The sequence below is a fragment of the Rhamphochromis longiceps genome, linkage group LG7 (assembly GCF_057381845.1).
Source record: "Rhamphochromis longiceps isolate RC_006_pf linkage group LG7, R_longiceps_female_GT1.1, whole genome shotgun sequence".
In the NCBI taxonomy this organism is placed as follows: domain Eukaryota; kingdom Metazoa; phylum Chordata; class Actinopteri; order Cichliformes; family Cichlidae; genus Rhamphochromis; species Rhamphochromis longiceps.
In genome coordinates, this window is record NC_140563.1 from 71,502,911 (window position 1) to 71,520,657 (window position 17,747).

Below are 17,747 nucleotides of genomic sequence, written 5' to 3' on the forward strand. Positions count from 1 at the left end.
CAGGTCCTTCCTCCCTGCAGCTGTCAGACTGTACAATCAGAACTGCTCCCAACAATCATAGGTCTGCGCTGTAACTGCAATAATTTAATCAACCGATTCGCACAGCAACCTGGTTTGCCTCTTAGCTGTAGTTAATTTTATTTAATTTAACACTAGATTTACTAACCCTGCGCAAATTTGCGTAAATCCCCTGAACCTAAAACCTATTAGAATTACTGACTTTTTTATTTTCTGGCGCAAGTCCCAAGGTGTTATTCAAACTGGGGTGAATAAAATGAATAAGGCTGGGCAGCATCACCTCATCCCCCGTCACACTGAACACTGGTGCTCCACAGGGGTGTGTACTGAGCCCTCTCCTGTACTCACTCTACACCTACAACTGCACGGCCACTAACAACTCCAACATCATTGTGAAGTTTGCGGACGACACTACAGTGGTGGGTCTTATCACCAAAGGTGATGAGACGGCCTACAGGGAGGAGGTCAGCGCCTTGACCCACTGGTGTCAAGACAACCATCTCACCCTCAACGTCGCAAAGACAAAGGAGTTGATAGTGGACTTCCGGAGGTGCAGAGAAGTACACACCCCCATCACCATCAACGGCGCTGCTGTGGAGAGAGTGAGCAGCTTCCGGTTCCTTGGGGTACACCTGGCTGAGGATCTTACGTGGTCAGTACACACAAACAAAACAGTGAAGAAGGCGCAGCAGCACCTCTTCTTTCTCAGGAGACTGAAAAGATTCGGCATGAGCCCCCGCATCCTCAGGACCTTCTATCACTGTGCCATTGAGAGCATCCTCACTGGATGCATCACCACCTGGTATGGCAACAGCACCGCCTACAACTGCAAAGCTCTCCAGCGAGTAGTGCGGTGCTCTGAACGGATAATTGGAGGTGAGCTTCCCTCCCTCCAAGACATCTACAGGAAGCGCTGCCTGAGGAAAGCGGGGAGGATCATCAAGGACTCCAGTCACCCCAGCCATAAACTGTTCAGACTACTTCCATCAGGAAGGAGGTTCTGCAGCATCCGGTCCCGTACCAGCAGACTGAGAGACAGCTTCTTCCATCAGGCCATCAGACTGCTGAACACTTCATAGTCACCTCAGCTTCACTTAAGAGAACTTCAACATTTTGCACTCCACACTGTATATAAATGCCACTGTTTTGCACATGTCCAACTACCAACCTCTGTATATTTTATATATTTTATTTATTGTTTATTCTATTTAATTTTTAAAATATGTATAGACACACACACACGTAGATATTTATATTTAGTATACACATTCAGTAATGCACATACACTCTTATACTGTACATATATTTATTCATATAATTCTCAGATTTACCCATTCTTATATTTTGCTTGTTCTTATGTTATTGTATTTTAACACAACTCTGTTGCTTGTGAAGCTCGCACACAAGAATTTCACTCGCATGTACTGTACCAGAGTACCTGCACATGTGATGTGACAATAAAAGTGATTTGATTTGAAAGTTCATCTCGCTTCCATCGGCCCAAAGATGTTTCTCAGACCTGTACACGCTCCTTTAGATGTTTTCTGGTAAAATCTATTCTAGCACTTCTTGAGTGTAACCAGTAGTTTGCATCTTGTTGTAAACTCTCTGTATTGATCGTAGACTTTCAAAGAGTTTCACCAACCTCCTCAAGAATCCCCTTGACTCAATTAGATGCTCTGATCCTAAATACAACACCTTGAATCAGTTTCAGGTTTTGTAACTGCTCAAACTTTCATTGAATAATGAGGGAATGGGCTTTACTGTTTGTCACCTTTGAGCCTCTGAAAACGGGGGACTGCATGAAACAACAGTTGATGGAATATTTTTACAAACCTTTAAAACTCACGGTGTGCAGACACTAAAATACGCATCAGAGTCCAGATACTTATGGATATATGTTCATATGTAGCACGTGAAGGCACGTATGGAGGCGTTGCAGTAATAAAGGTAATGAATGTTAGAGCTGTCAGATTAATGACTGTAAGGACGAGTCTCATTTTGTGCAGTAGAGAGAGTCATCAGCTGTCAATCAGACTCTTACACCAGCCTTCATATATTAGCCTGTTGCCTCCTACTGTGGAGGTGAAGAAACAAATTCTGTTTCAGCAGTGATTAAGATAACATTGGATCACAAAGTTTCTCCTGTAAGAGGGTTTTTACTGAAAACTATTTGCAGTGTCAGCAAACCGACTGACTGCCGGAGTGTTTAAAGCTTACGTCTTTGTCTCCAGAATTGCTGCCTGGCTTGGCTGTTTGACCTGGTCACCGCTCTGTACTTTGAGATCTTCATGGTGGTGGTTATCTTCTTCAACATGGTGGTTCTAATGGTGGAGACTGATGATCAGAGTGAGGAGAAGTCACTTGTCCTGAACTGGATCCATCTCATCCTTGGGGCCATCTTCCTTGTTGAGTTTATCCTGAAGATCATTGCACTCAGACAGCATTACTTCAGAAATGTCTTGCACATTGTGGACTTTGTGGTTCTCACTTTGTCCATTATAGGTGAGTCCTACACACAGAAACAATCTTCTTTTCTTATCTGATCTCAGTTTGGTTAGTTACTGCAAATGTCTGCGGGCTGTAACAGGAAGTACAATGTTCCCTGTTTTTACTCTAAAGTCAGTCCGTGTCATGGTTTCTGCAGTTTAAAATGTCTTTGCCCTCTTCCTGATTTCCTGATGTTTGTCACACTTACATGTTTCAGATCAAACAATGAAAATATTTGTCAACGATAACACGTGTAAACGCAAACTGAAGTTTCTAAATGAATGTGTTTATTATTAAGGGGAAAACCCCCCAAATCCAAACCTGGCCTGTGTGGAAAACCTCCACTTATGGCATCAAAAGCAGAAGAAAGAGTGTGGTGTGTCTGTGTTATTTCCATTGTTGTCTAAAGCATTGGAGAAGATGGTCCTCTCACAGACGCAGGCCTCCTTGGATGCAAATAATATCAGCGATAAATTCCAGTCTAGCTTTAAACCACGCCATAGCACCAAAACAGCGCTGCTGAGAGTCCTTAATGGCCTTCTTTTATTTGCCGACTCAGAGTGCTCTACGTTCTTAGTTTTATTGGACTTGACCTCTGCCTTTGATATGGTTGACCATAATATCCTCCTATTGAGGCTTGAGCACACAGTAGGCATAATGGGTAATGCCCTGAACTGGTTTAGATCGTATCTGTCGGACAGGTCTTACATACTTACTTGCTCTTCCTCTGTTGCTCCCCTCTACTGTGGTTTGCCCCAGGGATCTGTGTTGGGCCCTATGTTGTTTTCATTGTATATGCTGCCCCTAGGCTCTGTCTTAGAGAAGTATAATATCTCCTGTCACTTTTATGCTGATGATATTCAAATTTACTTTTGGCTCTCTGGTGATGTTTGGTCATCAGTACACTGTCTGCTAGAGTGTTTGAGAGAGGTCAAAGATTGGCTCTCTGATAACTCTCTTATATTAAACAAGAAGAAAACAGAAATCGTGCTGTTCGACAACCATATTTCACAGGGCCAATTTGCTGATACTCTTGGACCCCTTGGCACCTTTCTTTCTGGCACTGTTAACAACTTAAGTGTCCTCTTAAACAGCTAAGTTTGACAAACAAGTATCCTCGGCAATGTTCCCTCTAAGCTGCACGCATGGGCAATTGCGCACTGCTGGCACAGTCTCTGCACACAAAAAAAGAAATCGAACCTGAATTGAAATTAAATTTAAAACTTTAACAATCCTGTTCTGCAGTGTTAGTCAGTGACTGGCTGCTCCCGTATGTGATCAGAACGATGCCACCTTATCCCAAAGTCCAGCCAATCACGCGATTCACATTCGTATATACGCAGCTAATCAATGTCGCTGACTGGCTATGACAGTGTCCTTATGTGCCGACACCGGTGTTTTAGCGAGCAAAGCGGCTGATGTGGAGTGAAGCCACGTTAATGACAACGTGTACAACCATTGGAGATGTGAGCAGGACAGACGGAACAACTGACGGACAAAGTGTGGACTTTATACCAGTTTTTAAATTGTGTTGATCGGCCACGTAAAACCAGAGTTATGATAAAATATCTGCAATGTTTGGTTTTCTTCCTGAATACTGTCGTTGTTGACGGGTTTTATAAGGAAAACGCTCGAAAGCCTGCGAGCAAAAACAACACCCAAAAAAACCCCCACCCTTTCCTATTGGTCGGAAAATATACCATGTCGACCAATCAAAAAATGATAGAGAGAGAGAGAGAGAGAGAGAGAGATTTGTGACGTGTGTTGTCGTGTGTTGTCGTGTGTTGCGACGTTTAGCTAGTCTGTAGTGTAGTGTACTCATAATACAAGTCAGAGCTTTATAAAAACAAAAAAAGAAAGTTGTGTTTTCAAAACTGGAGTTCAAGTTATTTTTACTTCCAATACTGTAGTGTTAACATGCTACAAAACCAATTTTTTAAAAAACATTTTCAGCTAAGTTTGACAAACAAGTATCCTCCGCAATGTTCCCTCTAAGCTGCACGCATGGGCAATTGCACACCGCTGGCATGGTATCTGCGCACAAAAAAAAAAGAAAATCTAACCTGCACTGAAATTAAATTTAAAACTTTAACAATCCTGTTCTGCAGTGTTAGTCAGTGAGTGACTGGCTGCTCCCGTATGGGATCAGAACGATGCCACCTTATCCCATAGTCCAGCTGATAGGTTTGTAGCTTGAACCTATTCGCTGGAACGCTGAAGACAATATAATTACACAGCAAGCAAGAAACAAGTAGGCAAAGTTCTTCATGTTACTCATGCATGAGGGAGACCTGCCTGGAGCCAAGTGTCGTTCCACCACTTGACCTCCATCAGACTCTCAGCCAGGTTCCCCATAGCACTCCTTTTACTGTGGTTACATGAATATGCATAGGGTCATTAACATATAACATCTTACATAAGTATACATGTAAACAAAGAATACTGTGTGTGTGTGTGTGTGTGTGTGTGTGTGTGTGTGTGTGTGTGTGTGTGTGTGTGTGTGTGGTCAGAATGTGACCCCATAAACGACTTCCTTAACCTGCTGGTCTGGAAAATCCAACAGTTCATCTAAACAAAAAGCACTTAGACTAGAACAGACGTAGCTACGTTAATCCTACCATAAAACAATAAGAGAAGGTACGACCTCTCTCGTGCTCCCAGGATGTGGGTGTGCATTCTAGTGTGGAATACACACCAAGCCTTTGCAGCCTGTTAAAGATCACACATCCTATCACTACACAATTGATTATACACCTCTAAGCATATATGGTTAAATATTTCTAAGCATAAATGACAATCAACAATACAAAACCTAACACCAGCCAATGATGCGATTCACATTCGTATATACGCAGCCAATCAACGTCGCTGACAGGCTATGACGCGTCCTTATGTGCCGACACCGGTGTTTTAGCAAAGCGGCTGCTGTGGAGTGAAGCCACGTTAATGACTGAAAGAAATCTCCGTCCCGGGTCATCCGTGGATCGGGTTTCCTCCGAGGCGTGGGCACCTATAAGCAGAGTTTTGTCTTTACCCTATAAGATTCAAAATGATTCAAAGTAACACTCAGGTATACCGTTCAGCAGGTTAGTTACGACGTCGGGAGTAGCTTGGGAGAACAAGGAAACACAGACTGCTTCAGGTTGCTTTCCCAAAATCAACTCAAAGGTTTATTCATCAGACAACAGTTTATATAGAGGAAAAAGGTTCATGTGTCAGCAGATTCTCAGTTCAAACCGGTACAGACCAAATAAGGAAGCGTCTTCCTGCCCTCTGAGCAAAGAAGTATCCTTTGTATAGTTTATCAGTTCAGCTACAATTTATGATCATCCCAGCAAAATACACTCCTAGACATAGAATACAGAGTTCTTTCATTAGTGAATTCTGAAACAAACCACCTGGCCTTTAACGAGCCTTTTTGTAAGAGATAAAGAAGGGAGGATGGGAGTAAGGAAGTGATCTCTGTGGTATTTTCGACCTTGAGGTACCAGCCTGTGATTCTTACACATTAATTCTTGGGTCACAGAGAAAGAGAAAAACAACTAGTAAATGGGCCTTATTGAGTAACAGTTTTCCTGTATAATATCACTATAAAACAATATCCTGTAAATGCTACCATGGTATCAAAATATCACAACAATGACAACGTGTACAACCATTGGAGATGTGAGCAGGACAGACGGAACAACTGATGGGCAAAGTGTGGACTTTATACCAGTTTTTAAATTGTGTTGATCGGCCACGTAAAACCAGAGTTATGATAAAATATCTGCAGTGTTTGTTTTCCTTCCTGAATACTGTCGTTGTTTATATTTACTGCAGGAAGAAACGGTAAAAACGGCGTTTTATAAGGAAACCGCTCGAAAGCCTGCGAGCAAAAACAACACCAAAAAAACCCCACCCTTTCCTATTGGTCGAAAAATATACCATGTCGACCAATCAAAAAATGATATGGCAACATGGCCTTTAGTTGTTTAGGAAGGAGGAAGTTTTAGGAGTGACGGCGAGAGAGAGGGGGGGAGAGGGGTGGAGAGAGAGAGGGAGAGGGGGAGAGGGAGAGGGAAAGGGGGAGAGAGAGGGGGAGAGAGAGAGGGGGAGGGAGAGGGGGAGAGAGAGGCGGGGAGAGGGAGGGGGGGAGGGAGAGAGAGAGAGAGATTTGAGATTTGTGACGTTTAGCGTGTTTGGAGTGTGTAGTTAGTGTGTAGTTAGTGTGTAGTTAGTGTGTAGTTAGTGTGTAGTGTGGTCAGTAGTGTTGTTGTGTGTCAGGACAATGAGGCGCCTGCTGAGTGTTACAGGTGTTACAGCAGTGACACATCTGCTGCTGTCAGGCCTGCAGGTATCAGCTGTTGTTCTCCTTCATCTCATAGTGGACAGAAATTATTTTTTGGAGCGGCACAAATAATTTGTGTGGCATCAGATTTGATGCAGAACAGCTGATTGTTCTGTAAATAGTTTGAAATGTTTGTTTAAAAAAACGCTTTGGCTGCATTTTTAGGTAAACAGCTGCAAAAAACTTTGTTGTTTGCATAACTCAGTTACTCTTTTGAAGAAGTAACTAAATAATTAATTGCCCAACATTGGTCATTATTTACTGTATTTTGCAGACAGAGTTACAGGACTCTCTCCCACAGAGTCATACTCATAATACAAGTCAGAGCTTTATAAAAAAAAAAAAAGAAAGTTGTGTTTTCAAAACTGGAGTTCAAGTTATTTTTACTTCCAATAGTGTTAACATGCTACAAAACCAATTTTTCTAAAACATTGTAAGTGGCCTAAAGCAGTTAATTAAAAGTCGTCTAAGATAAATGTAAATGCTGTAATTTGATTACTTTAATAAACCATGTAAATTGGATGGATTAGATGCTGGCGTGACCACAGTGCACACGTCTGCTGGTGCTCACAGTGGTCCAAGAGACGCTCAGGGAGTTTGTGTGTTCGCTCAGACACGTGAAACATTAGAGGGAACATTGATCCTTGGTAGTTAAATCTAGTTTTTACCAACTGCGTCAAATATCCAAGGCCAAGCACTACATAGGACCTTGAGAACCTATCCATGCATTTCTGACCTCTAGATTAGACTACTGTGATTCCCTTTACTTTGGTCTCTGCCCTTCTTCATAGATTGCAGCTTGTCCAGAATGCTGCGGCACACCTTTTGACTGGAACCAGAAGGTTTGCCTCTATTACCCCAGTCCTCGCTGACCTGCATTGGCTCCCTGTCAAATACCACATTGAGTTCAAAATTCTCTTGCTCACCTTTCAAACCATAAACAATACTGCGCCGTGCTACCTCATTGAACTCCTTAATCCGTATATCCCCAGGAGAGCCCTAAGATCATCAGGACAGTTACTCTTGGTGCAGCCTAGATCCCAGCTAAAGACCAGAGGTGACCGTGCTTTTGTCCTGGCAGGCCCTAGCTTCTGGAACAATCTTCCTGCTGCCGTTCACGCCTCTGATTCCATCCATTCATTTAAATCACAGTTAAAAACTTAGCTGTGTGGCCGAGCGTTTTCGGTTAGTCAAGTGCACATTCCCTATATTTCATCCAGCTGTTATTTATCTTCTATTGATGTACCACTGTATGTATACCCCCACTTTATATTTATGAATACTCAGTGATTTTATTTTCTAAAATACACTCTGATGTTTTATTTCTTATTTTATCTGTATTTTTGTTTAACCAGCTTTTCTCAATTCTTAGCTTATTTGTACTCTGTTATGGTCTCATATCTGTTATGTTTGAACATTTTTATGAAGCACTTTGGTGTACCTTCGGTCTTAAATGTGCTATACAAATAGTTGTTGTTGTTGTTGTTGTTGCAGGTCTCTTCTTAGCTGACATCTTGGAAAAATATTTCGTCAGTCCCTCTCTCTTTTCTGTTATGCGATTGGGTCGTTTGTTCACCTTATGTGGAGCATTCCCTCACATTCGGTTTGCCAGAAGGATCTGGATGCTGATTATGGGCTTTGTGATGTCACTTCCTGCCCTTTTCAACATCGGCCTGCTCTTCTTCCTAATTGTGTACACATTCTCCATCATTGGGATGTTTAACTTTGCCTACGTGAAGCATGAGATGATGATCGATGACATGTTTAACTTCAAGACATTTGGAAACAGCATCATCAGCATGACTATGATCACCACGTCCTCGGGGTGGGACGGCCTGTTGAGTCCCATCATGAACACGCCTCCAGACTGCGACCTGCGATTACCTGAGCCTGGTAACTGCGCTAACCCGACGGTGGGGATTGTTTTCTTCAGCTCCTACATCCTCCTCTTCTGCCTGCTGGTGATCCACCTGTTCATCGTTGTCATCCTGGAGCTCTTCAACACAGCGAGCCCTGAGGACGCTGAGATGCTGAGTGATGATCACCTCCAGATGTTTTATGAAACCTGGAGGAGATTTGACCCCAGTGGCTCGCAGGTCATACAGTACAGGTGAGACTGAGCTCGGTGACGGTTTCTAACCTTAACACTAATCAAAAATGGTTCTGCACTATAATGGACTCCACTGTAACAGTCTAATAGTCTCTAATGGACTTTAATATTTTCTAATGTGTTCCCCAGTGAGCTGGCAGACTTCTGTGATGGTCTCCAGGATCCTTTGAGGATTCCCAAACCAAACACCATAAAACTGACTCACTTGAATCTGCCTCTGTTTCCTGGAGACCAGATCAGCTGTTTGGATGTTCTGCGCACAATTACTACACAGGTAAGGTCACCTGGGACGGGCTGCCAACATTTTGATATGTTTCTTAAACTCTGTTTGCTTAAACTAAAACCACTCTAAAGTCTTCTCCTTAAATGTTTACTGAAGAATTTTAGGTTTCCTCTTTATTTTCATCTTGTTAATCAACCAAAGACCCAGACATTCATTTGAAAGCCTGATGCTTAGCCTCGTCCACCCCAGCTGTAAAACTCAGAAACCAGTCTTACTTGTTATCATCTATCGTCCACCTGGGCCTTACACAGAGTTTCTGTCTGATTTCTCAGACTTTTTATCTGATTTAGTTCTCAGCTCAGATAAAATAATTATTGTGGGTGATATTGTGGATCCAAATTCCAAAGATGGCGCCAGTGTTCACGGCCAGCCGTCTGTCCCTCCTAGTGTTATTGTTTGCCTTTGTTTTACTCGCTTCAAAAGATGCTAACTTTCTGTGTTTTTATGATCGCCAAACGCTTTTAGATTTAACATTACCTTGTTAGAGACGTGAATCCTGCTGGAACTACGGAAATCAGAAATTTCTCCCTCCACCATTTCTGCCCGGCGTTTCTGTCCCTGCCAGCCTTTGCTTTATCTCGAAGCTACCCCAATCAACCAGGCACCGCCGGCGCTGGGGAAGACGAAGCAGTCGACTGGTGAGACTGAAGGCTGCCTTCTTACGTCCCGGGAATGATCAATACTTTGAGGCGGCCAGATCTGACTACGTCAAACACTGGACGTCCCCGACCATGATCTACCCCTGTATGGTTCCTGTCGCTGGGATTACTACAATGATCCCACGCCTGCGACCTCCGCGACATCGTCAAAGAGGAATAAATTTCCAGAACCTGCGGACACTTCAACGGGCTCCTATTTCCATTACTAAGCCTTCGACTTCACTAAGGAGTAGCCTTGCTAATGTCCGCTCGTTAGCTAATAAAACCTTTATTTTAAAGGACTTTTTTACTCACAGCGATTTGGATCTGACGATCCTATGGATTTGGATTACCAATTTTTAATTTGGAAATAATTGATGCAATCTTTTCCGACTACTGTCCATTAGTGTTTAATATACTTTTATCTCATTGCCATCTTAAACCTACATCCTCAACACGATGTTATCGTGTTTTTAAACCAACGGCCACAGAACAGTTTTCCACTGCCTCTGAAGGACTGTCGAATTCTTCTCTTGGTGATGGCATTGTGCAGATGGATTTGAATTTTAATAATAAATGTAAGACTATTCTTGATGAGATCGCCCCATTTAAATCAGTGCGATCAACAGCGTACTCAGACCCGTGGATAAACGACTCAACTCGATCAGCTAGGCGACAGTACAGGAAGGCTGAACGAAAATGGAAAAAAGACAAGTTACAAGTGTCTTTCCTGCTGCTGAGAGAGAGCCTATCTAGATATCAAGTCATCGTAAAAGCCGAAAAATCTAAGTTTCTCACAACATTATTGAGACCAACTCTAATAACCCCCGAACTCTTTTCTCAGTTATTGATTCGGTCTTGAATACCTCCCCCGCTTTCCATATAGATAGCTCCATTGAAACTTGCGATAGATTCTTGCAGTTTTTTATTAATAAGATAGAAAGGCTTCGATCTACATCTACCCCATCTCTGTATAATGTCTCATCAACATATACCCCCTCAACTGCTTTTGACCAGTTTGAGGCTGTATGTCTTAAGCAGGTAGAAGAGCTTTGCAATAGCATAAAGACATCATCCTGCCCCTCAGATGGAGTCCCAACCCATTTTCTAAAAAAGATAATTAAGGTAGTCAGTCCTGACATTTTAACTATTTTTAATAGCAGTCTCAGCTCTGGAGTAGTACCAACTGGATATAAGCACGCTGTAGTGCAGCCAGTGCTTATAAAACCGAATCTTGATTCCTCTGTTCTTGCTAATTTTAGACCTGTTTCCAAGCTACCGTTTCTGTCAAAAATTCTAGAAAGGATTGTATTTGAGCAGCTACAAACCTTTCTAAACAGTCATAATATTTTTGAGAAGTTCCAGTCGGGCTTCAAAACCCACCACAGCACAGAAACTGCCCTCCTAAAGATACTTAATGATATTTTATTAATCACTGACTCAGGAGACCCAGCTGTGCTCCTGCTCCCAGACTTAACTGCAGCCTTTGATCCTGTTGACCACAGCATTCTGATCTCCCGTTTGGAGCAATGTGGTATCAAAGGTATCCCCTTGGAACAGTTTAGGTCGTACCTCTCCAAGAGGACTTTTTCCGTGAGCCTTGATGATTTTATTTCTTCCCCAGCTCCTTTTACTTGTGGTGTCCCGCAGGGATCCGTATTAGGCCCAATTCTTTTTTTCAATCTACATGTTGCCCCTAGGCCTAATCTTTAGGAAGCATAACATCTGCTTTCACTCATATGCCGATGACACCCAGATTTATCTTCGGTTTAATAGAAACACCTCTACGCCCATGGAATCGTTAGTCAAATGTCTCGACGAAGTTAAAGCTCAGGCGGTAGAGCAGGTCATCTACTGATTGGAAGGTTGGTGGTTCGATTCCTGGCTTCCCCTAGTCTGCATGCCAAATATCCTTGGGCAAGATACTAACCCCAAATTGCTCTCCGATTCATCCATCGGAGTATGAGTGTGTGTGAATGTTACTGAGAAAGATGTGCTTGTGCGAATGGGTGTGAATGGGTGAATGCACAAGTTGTATAAAGCGCTTTGAGTGCTCAGAAGAGTAGAAAAGCGCTATATAAGAACCAGTCCATTTACCATTTACCAAAACCTGGATGGCCTCAAATTTTCTTACCTTCAACGAGGATAAAACTGAGGTAATTATTTTTGGACCAAGCGGTAATTTCAATGCCCCAGATTTGGACTCATGCAACCTAACATGTGCTGTTAAAACACATGTAAAAAACCTGAGGGTTTTCTTGGATAGCAAACTTACATTTGAGAAACAAATTAATTCAGTTGTCCAGCGGTCCTTTTTTAAATTAAGGCTCCAATCCAAAGTGAGATCTTTTCTATCCTTTAGAAACTTGGAACGAGCCATTCATGCGTTTGTTTTATCTCAACTGGATTACTGCAATTCACTACAGGGAGTGCAGAATTATTAGGCAAGTTGTATTTTTGAGGAATAATTTTATTATTGAACAACAACCATGTTCTCAATGAACCCAAAAAAACTCATTAATATCAAAGCTGAATGTTTTTGGAAGTAGTTTTTAGTTAGTTTTTAGTTTTAGCTATTTTAGGGGGATATCTGTGTGTGCAGGTGACTATTAAGATAAGATAAGATAAGATAAGATAGAACTTTATTAATCCCTCGGGTGGGTTCCTCTGGGAAATTCGATTTCCAAAAAAGCACAGCACCGACAGAAGTTACAGAGTTACAGAATATTATATATATACACACACACACACACACACACACACACACACACACACACACACACACACACACACACACACATATATATAAATACAGAGACAATATAAATAAAATATACAAAGGGGATAAATAGAATAAATAGGAATAAAAAATAAAAATACAAGTGAATTGCACATTTCAAGTATTGAGGTCTATTGCACTGTTGACTATTTACAAAAGTATTGCACAAAAGGTATTGCACAGTGAGGTGAAGAGGCACTACAGCTTAGTTGTTCCCCCCTCCTTTGTCCTCCTGTTTCCCCTCCCTCTCCCCTCCAGAGAGGAGTTAAACAGTCTGATGGCGTGTGGGACAAAGGAGTTTTTAAGTCTGTTAGTTCTTGTCTTTGGGAGAAGCAACCTGTCACTGAACAGACTCTTCTGATTGTTAATGGCCGTGTGCAGAGGATGCCCAGCATTGTTCATAATGTCCATCAGTTTCTTTAATGTCCTTTTCTCTGCCACTGTCACCAGAGTGTCCAGCTTCATGCCGACCACAGAGCTAGCCCTCCTGATCAGTTTCTCCAGCCTGCATGAGTCCTTCTTTGCTGTGCTGCTCCCCCAGCACACCACAGCATAGAAAAGTACTCCAGCAACCACCGACTGGTAAAACATCCTCAGGAGCTTCCTGCAGATGTTAAAAGACCTCAGCCTCCTGAGGAAGTACAGTCGGCTTTGGGCTTTTTTATACAGGTGCTCTGTGTTGCATGACCAGTCCAGTTTATTGTCCACCCACAGCCCGAGGTACTTGTACTTGTTGACCACCTCCACCTCCTCCCCCTCTATCTGAACCGGCAGTGGACCTGCTCTAGACCTCCCGAAGTCCACAACCAGTTCCTTAGTCTTTGAGGTGTTGAGTTGCAGGTGGTTTGTGTGACTCCATGCGACAAAGTTCCTCACCAGACTTCTGTACTCCTCTTCCTGATCATCCCAGATACACCCCATGATGGCTGTGTCGTCTGCAAACTTCTGAATGTGGCATAATTCAGAGTTGTAGCAGAAGTCAGAGGTGTACAGGGTGAAGAGAAGAGGGGACAGCACAGTTCCCTGTGGTGCTCCTGTGCTGCTGACCACTGTGTCAGACGTGATGTCCTTCAGCCTGACGTACTGTGGTCTGTCGGTGAGGTAGTCGGAGATCCAAGCCACCAGGCAGGGGTCCACCTCCATCCTGTTCAGTTTTTCCTGAAGCATACAGGGCCGGATGGTATTAAAGGCACTGGAAAAGTCAAGAAACAGGATCCTGACCGTGCCTTTTCCCCCATCCAGGTGTGAGTGGGCTCTGTGTAGGAGGTACAGGATGGCATCCTCCACTCCGACACCCGCCTTGTATGCAAACTGTAGTGGGTCCTGGGCATGTTGTACCTGTGGTCGGAGGAGGTTGAGGAAGAGCCGCTCTAGAGTCTTCATAAGATGTGACGTCAGTGCCACCGGTCGGAAGCCATTCAGCTCATTGGGCCGGTTCTTTTTGGGGACCGGGACGATGCAGGATGTCTTCCATAGGGCGGGCACTCTCCCCAGTCGCACACTGAGGTTGAAGACTCGTTGTAGCGGCTCCCCAAGTTCAGCAGCACACGCCTTTAGCATCCTAGGACACACCTTGTCTGGGCCTGCTGCCTTTCTATTACTGTGCATAATTATTAGGCAACTTAACAAAAAACAAATATATACCCATTTCAATTATTTATTTTTACCAGTGACACCAATATAACATTTCCACATTCACAAATATACATTTCTGACATTCAAAAACAAAACAAAAACAAATCAGCGACCAATATAGCCACCTTTCTTTGCAAGGACACTCAAAAGCCTGCCATCCATGGATTCTGTCAGTGTTTTGATCTGTTCACCATCAACATTGCGTGCAGCAGCAACCCCAGCCTCCCAGACACTGTTCAGAGAGGTGTACTGTTTTCCCTCCTTGTAAATCTCACATTTGATGATGGACCACAGGTTCTCAATGGGGTTCAGATCAGGTGAACAAGGAGGCCATGTCATTAGTTTTTCTGCTTTTATACCCTTTCTTGCCAGCCATGCTGTGGAGTACTTGGATGCGTGTGATGGAGCATTGTCCTGCATGAAAATCATGTTTTTCTTGAAGGATGCAGACTTCTTCCTGTACCACTGCTTGAAGAAGGTGTCTTCCAGAAACTGGCAGGACTGGGAGTTGAGCTTGACTCCATCCTCAACCCGAAAAGGCCCCACAAGCTCATCTTTGATGATACCAGCCCAAACCAGTACTCCACCTCCACCTTGCTGGCGTCTGAGTCGGACTGGAGCTCTCTGCCCTTTACCAATCCAGCCACGGGCCCATCCATCTGGCCCATCAAGACTCACTCTCATTTCATCAGTCCATAAAACCTTAGAAAAACCAGTCTTGAGATATTTCTTGGCCCAGTCTTGACGTTTCAGCTTGTGTGTCTTGTTCAGTGGTGGTCGTCTTTCAGCCTTTCTTACCTTGGCCATGTCTCTGAGTATTGCACACCTTGTGCTTTTGGGCACTCCAGTGATGTTGCAGCTCTGAAATATGGCCAAACTGGTAGCAAGTGGCATCTTGGCAGCTGCACGCTTGACTTTTCTCAGTTCATGGGCAGTTATTTTGCGCCTTGGTTTTTCCACACGCTTCTTGCGACCCTGTTGACTATTTTGAATGAAACGCTTGATTGTTCGATGATCACGCTTCAGAAGCTTTGCAATTTTGAGACTGCTGCATCCCTCTGCAAGATATCTCACTATTTTTGACTTTTCTGAGCCTATCAAGTCCTTCTTTTGACCCATTTTGCCAAAGGAAAGGACGTTGCCTAATAATTATGCACACCTGATATAGGGTGTTGATGTCATTAGACCACACCCCTTCTCATTACAGAGATGCACATCACCTAATATGCTTAATTGGTAGTAGGCTTTCGAGCCTATACAGCTTGGAATAAGACAACATGCATGCAGAGGACAAAATACTCATTTGCCTAATAATTCTGCACTCCCTGTATATGTGGGTGTCAGTCAGTCCAGCTTGGCCCGGCTCCAACTGGTACAGAATGCTGCAGCTCGCCTTTTCACTCGTGTGAAGAAACACCAACATATTACTCCGGTGCTTGCTTCCCTTCATTGGCTTCCAGTGCGTTTTAGAATTAAATTCAAAATCTTACTTTTAACTTATAAAGTGCTAAATGGCCATGCACCGGACTATTTGTCTGACCTTGTGCAGCTGTATACGCCCTCTAGAGCAGCGGTCCCCAACCTTTTTTGCACCATGGACCGGTTTAAGCCTCAACTCTCGCGGCCCGGTATCAAAATAACTCACGGACCGGTACCTGTCCGACGCCCGGAGGTTGGGGACTGCTGCTCTAATTTTTAATTTTTATCTGTTGTTATTAATGCCACTGTTTAATTGTTATGTTGTACAGCACTGGGCGATCGTGGCTCAAGAGTTGGGAGTTCGCCTTGTAATCGGAAGGTTGCCGGTTCGAGCCCCGGCTCGGACAGTCTCGGTCGTTGTGTCCTTGGGCAAGACACTTCACCCGCTGCCTACTGGTGGTGGTCAGAGGGCCCGGTGGCGCCAGTGTCCGGCAGCCTCGCCTCTGTCAGTGCGCCCCAGGGTGGCTGTGGCTACAATGTAGCTGCCATCACCAGTGTGTGAATGGGAGGATGACTGGATATGTAAAGCGCTTTGGGGTCCTTAGGGACTAGTAAAGCGCTATATAAATACAGGCCATTTACCATTTACTTTGGTCAACACCCTGTTGTTATTAAATGTGCTTTATAAATGAAAATGAAATAAATAAATGATTTTAACATCCATGTAGATGCTAAAAATGACAGCCTCAACATGGCATTTAATCTGTTATTAGACTCAATTGGCTTCTCACAAAATGTAAAAGAACCCACCCACCACTTTAATCACACTGTAGATCTTGTTTTAACGTATGGGATAGAAACTGAACATTTAACAGTGTTTCCTGAAAACCCTCTCCTGTCTGGTCCAAACTCTGCTTCAGGTCCCAAAGTCAAATGAACTCTGCGGCATCACTCAGAGTTACAAACTGTCTAAATCAGGAGTCGGCAACCTTTCTGATGATGAGTGCATCTAAAATTTCCTCAGAAGTCAGTGTGCCATATGACTGCATTAGCAATACATTTAATAACGCTCTATATTAACAGTACTTTACAGAATTATATTTGTTTGCAGATGTTGGCAGTTGGCAAATAGTTATCAGCTATTTTGAAACAAAAAAAAGACACTTTTTATCCATAACAGCAAATGAACGGTACAGCAGAAAATGCAAATGCTGTTTATGGTCTCCTCACAACAATGAAAACAAACACTGTTGTGACAGTGCTGTACACTCTCTTGCTGATATGATTTTTATACATTTTACATCAGATAAAAACTTTGGTTTTTGGTCTACAAAGAAAAGGATCCTGGTGTTATTTGTCTCTCAGAAACAGTTCATAACTTCAACTCATTCATGTCACCTAAAAGGTAAACCTGTTTCTCCATCACCTGTTCAGCTCTGATGGTTCAGTAAGGACATCTCCTGGTTTCATCTTCATGTTTCCCTCTCACCACATATCCAAACCAACATGACCAGCAGCTTTACAGCTGTGGCTCCAGCAAACATCAGCTGATAGAAAGTAATATTAAATAAATTCTAACAACAGCTGATCAAGCTTAAACCTGCTGCTGTTCTTTAGTGCGACATCTGCTGGTTTCCTCTTTCTGGTGCCGATCAGCTGATTGTTGATCAGCTTCATGATTGAAGTAGAAACAGGAGAGGGAGGGGAGAGAATGAGAGAAGACGCAGAATAAATCCAGCTTTGTGTCTTTTTTCATTGTAGCTGAAGTCCGGGACAAACTGTTCCTTCTCAGCTCAACACGAAACGTAATAATTTCTCTGAATGCGGGGTGATTATGTTTGTACGGGACGGTTGGCAACTCTACTAACTAACCTTATGAACAAAATAAAGTTCACCATCAGTAACATCATAGCACCACCCAAGTATAGAAACTCCGTCATGCTAGAACGCAGTACGAGTTATTGTAACTGACTGTAAAAAGTCAGCACAACGAAAATAAACTCCACCTAAACTTGGTTTATATCTGACCCAGATAGACTGCAGGT

The 17,747-nt window shown here is 43.2% G+C and overlaps 1 protein-coding gene across 1 annotated transcript in view; it reads left to right on the forward strand.

The window, feature by feature from the left end:
* LOC146666993 (sodium channel protein type 4 subunit alpha B-like) overlaps positions 1–17,747 on the forward strand; it is a 45,468-nt gene that overhangs the window by 19,680 nt on the left and 8,041 nt on the right. Inside the window, exons 19-21 of the mRNA XM_085415148.1 lie at positions 2,253–2,523; positions 8,333–8,948; positions 9,078–9,222. Of these exons, the coding sequence (XP_085271274.1) occupies positions 2,253–2,523; positions 8,333–8,948; positions 9,078–9,222 (1,032 nt within the window). The remainder of the gene's footprint in view (positions 1–2,252; positions 2,524–8,332; positions 8,949–9,077; positions 9,223–17,747) is intronic.